Raw genomic sequence first — 4,103 nt, 5'->3', positions numbered from 1 at the left:
CTACGTACACACTAGCGCTTGTAGTATCCGTAATTCTGGGTGGCATTTACATATTATATCTCCTTTAAACACAGCATACAGTATTGAAAAGAAGTAGTATGTTGTGATATTTGATAACAAACAACGTATAAGTATAATACGTTTATCCTGAAACAAAATTTGTTTGGTTACACACTTAGACAACAGTTTCAAGAACCAAGGCCTCTTGGAAAAATATTTTTCAACTAATAAATTATCTGATATACGTATCATTGTGTATTCTTTTTTAACATTTGCTTTGATATAACTTGTCAATGGTAATCAAATGATTTTGTCTGGGAGGAGGTGGGGGGTTGGGGGAGGCTGATTTTTTAACTTGCATTTTAATCGTTAAAAACTTAATTAATAAATTAAAGGATATATCTACGACCCACCTAAGTTGAATTAATTAATAAAAAATATTAGCTAAAAAAGGTTTTTTAGGTAGGTACCTACTTTATATTAATAAATTATTATTATTATAATTGTTTGATTTATTATCAGATGATAACTGTGGTTATTATATTTAAAAATTCTGGCCACGGACTATAAATAAATTAATAATATCTCAACCCAAATAAATTAAATTCAAAAATTCAAATTTTGAAGATGGAGGCACACAGATAATTTATTTCAGCAAACGGAAATCGAATATTTTTTTGTTTATAATATAGACATAGGGTGCCATTGCTTATTGAAATGAAGGATACTTTATAATAGAATCTACATATAGGTAGTTTATCAAAAATAATGTTTTGTATCTTATATAGGTACTCTAAGACTCCTTGACTTATTTTTACGAAAATTTCTAACTGTTCTTAGAAATATCAGGAAAGTTTAAAGAGTTGTTTAAACCACGTTCGAAAATGTACGAAGTGTGCAGTGCAGTGGATACATCGACGCTGATTTTCCCATAAACTGAAGAGCCGAGAATCTAGATACACTAAATCACTAAAACCGTACAGTTATATAGTAGCAAAAAGTATATTTGATTATTTTTTCTTGGGCTAAGTCGGGTTGTACAGCTAGTAATTTTATAATATTAATCATTATATAAAATAACATTACTATTTAAATAATTAATATATACCAAGGGGCTCTGCGTGCTTTGCTCACTTTTTTATATAATATAGAAAGATAAATGTATGTATATTTGTATATATTATTATAAATATTTGAAATAAAAGTTACTAGGAGGGAGATATATCTCTCTAATCTGCCTTACCCGTTTGATCACTAATTTTTAAAAATAAAATTAATATAAGTATTAATACTATTTTAGGATTAATTAATTATATTTATTCAAATGAGTTGATTAACTTTTCTATGTTTTTACTCACTTGAAATATTGGTACATCCCTTTCGTAGACTTTTTGAATATGACAAATGAATGTGAAGGTAATAAATAACATACGCAATTCAGACAAATAAATATCTTTCACTATATGTTCTAGAGATAGTTCAGGTATGGGGAAAAAATATATTTCTGATACTTTGAAATCTAATTGAATGACTGAAACACAAAAACGGATATTGCAAGGTACCTATATATTTTTCAAATCCAAACCATATTCATAGGTAGTGGTATATGCAATATAATTCTTAACAAGCATGCTAGCACAAATATTATTACAATTAATATTTAGGTACACAATAATATTTGTGCTATATAGGTAATACTAAATCAAATACTTAAACAATTTATATTATAGAAAATTAAAACTAAAAATCGTAATTAAGTGGTGTAAATGGTTAATTATTTCATAAATTCTAAAAAAAATAAAAATTTTAAAAAATATATAAAATAATAGTGAAGTGAATGTGAACTAAATGTTTGAGCAATATTAATATTTAAAGTTTAGATGAGTGGAGTAAACTATTAAGGAAAAGCAGGTATCCAAATTTATAGGCTCGTCTATAATCTTAAAATATCTATGGGTTTTAATGTTTTGAATTACACTAATAAATATTAAATAGTTTGCTTTGGAATATAAAATTAAGAATGCAGGGACCTATTTTATCTTTCAAAAATGTAAAACTTAAATAACAACGATAAAAAATTGTAAAAATATTGAACATATATTTTTCACATTTGTTTTAAAAATTTCAAATTTTTTTTTTTCACAATACGATTTATAATGAGATTACAGGGTTCTCCGAGTTTCCTCTGTTATCCCTACGTATATAGTTAAGACACCTATAAGTTATATAACTACTGTTGTAAAACAGATATTTTAATACACAACTATAAAGTAAATAAACAAAGAAAGTTAATAAATACTTACGTGGGCACGCGAAAATCATTGAGTAGATGGTAATATTAATGACCTAAAATACAAAATAGAAAAACAAAAATTGAATTGAATTTCATATGCAGTATAATTTCATGCAAGTAAAATAAATGACTTAGTTGTTCAAATACTCTAGGTTATTTTTTGTAATTAGAATTATATACCTTTCATATAGAAATAAAAAACACAAAATTAATTGAAAATACCCGGCACCTATAAATTATAATAATATAATAATAGGAGTATTCACTTAACCTTGACCAAGTAATTAATAAGAGTAGGTATACTGATTCTATTAAACCAATTCCTTAAAAATTTTAATTTACATTGTTGATAGGTACTTAATAGCTATCACCATACAACGTATAAGCTATGCATATTGTATATGGTATAAATATTAAAATGTATTGTCTTACATGACAGACGTTAGCTATTTTTACGAAAACTTTGCAAAGTACTTCTGCCTCAAACATAGCTTGGGCATATTCCATCATAGTATTCAGTATCATAATTTTCGACGGTAATTCTGAAAATAAAATAAAAGCATTGTATAGGACTCAATTTAATGTGCTACCTGTTGAATAATACAGGCACTGTAAAATGAAACAGGATATGAAAATAAATGGTACTTAACCCAATATAATATTATAATATTTAATTTCAAAACAGTTAAAATGGTATCGGATGTAATGATACCCGGAAGTCGTTTAACAATAAATATACATTATATACCTATCTAGGTGATGTGTCTGTACTGTTGCTGAAATGAAAAATTTTGCAATAGACTTGTACAGGTCGGTCACGAAAATCAAGTGCAGGAATTATTGCCGTCGCACTGCGCCTCGTCAACGTGCGAGACGAGTCGGTCTCTGCTATCACGGGCTGGTAACCCATAGCAACATGTGGAAGGGGAGCAGTGGCGCACCATGGTATGGTTGGTAGGGATGGGTGGGGGGGGAGGGGCACCGACCCCTTCAACGACGGTGGACAGTATAGTACATATTTAATTATTTGTTATCAATAAACGTGTATTGTATAATAATGTTCGATGATTAATAAGTTCTAAGAACCATATAAATAATAAGTTTTAAAAGTGCCTAAAATATTCTTAAAAATTTTAATTTTCTTATGATTTTTTCATTTTTTATAATTCAAATATAAATTACTACTATTTTATTTTATTGAAGTTTGTATGTTGTAAGATGGTTACACTCGAGAATCCGAATTGAACACTTATTGATTATGTTTAACCCTATTTCATATTAATTAAATTATTATATATACCGGTGGGCTTTGGGCAGTGGCAAGGACGCCCGTTAGAAGGTGAAAGGTGGAGACATGTCACTCCCCCCTCCCCCACCTAGATAAATGCGAAATGACAGTTATTTTTTTAATTTTAAATAATAACCTATTTTGTACAAAATTACGCAGGAGTTACATAGCTTATCTTTTTGTAAAATCATGTTTCTATAAGATTATTCAGCCAATTTTTTTAAAATTTATTATGACTATAATCTACCAATCTTCGCGAAAATTCGTATGACATCTACTCCCCTGATATGTTCTTTTACATTTTTATTTGATGTAAATTATATTAACACTTAACAGGGTATCATCTGCTCAAAAAGCGTTGTTATATATTATATAATTTTGTGATGCATAGAAATTGCTAGTTTATTTATTCAGTGAAATATTCAAGTATCTACGGTTATTGTTTTTAAAGTGACACTAATAAAACAAAATAGGTTTTTTCGAATACTGTAAAAATCTCAGTTTTTCTTTAGTTTTTTGTTC

General features: G+C 27.8%; 1 protein-coding gene across 1 annotated transcript; it reads right to left on the bottom strand.

Moving 5' to 3' along the window:
- On the bottom strand, window positions 1-2,800 carry LOC111040140. Its single transcript, XM_022323900.1, has 4 exons — window positions 2,726-2,800; window positions 2,304-2,346; window positions 1,359-1,531; window positions 1-147 (listed from the first exon to the last, which is right to left on the bottom strand). The coding sequence occupies exons 1-4, from the start codon at window positions 2,798-2,800 to the stop codon at window positions 1-3; spliced, it is 438 nt and encodes a 145-aa protein (XP_022179592.1).
- Between the last annotated feature and the right edge of the window lie 1,303 nt (window positions 2,801-4,103).

The sequence above is a fragment of the Myzus persicae genome, unplaced genomic scaffold (assembly GCF_001856785.1).
Source record: "Myzus persicae strain clone G006 unplaced genomic scaffold, MPER_G0061.0, whole genome shotgun sequence".
In the NCBI taxonomy this organism is placed as follows: Eukaryota; Metazoa; Arthropoda; class Insecta; order Hemiptera; family Aphididae; genus Myzus; species Myzus persicae.
This window is presented reverse-complemented; position numbering and strand designations above follow the sequence as displayed.

What these genes read in the sequence shown, in the direction of transcription:
- LOC111040140 (XM_022323900.1), bottom strand. Translation starts at nt 2,800, where the DNA reads ATGGAATATGCCCAAGCTATGTTTGAGGCAGAAGTACTTTGCAAAGTT. An exon ending in AAATAGCTAACGTCTGTCAT is followed by an intron (nt 2,347 to 2,725) that starts GTAAGACAATAC and finishes TTTGTATTTTAG; the next exon opens with GTCATTAATATTACCATCTA. An exon ending in AATGATTTTCGCGTGCCCAC is followed by an intron (nt 1,532 to 2,303) that starts GTAAGTATTTAT and finishes TTTGTGTTTCAG; the next exon opens with TCATTCAATTAGATTTCAAA.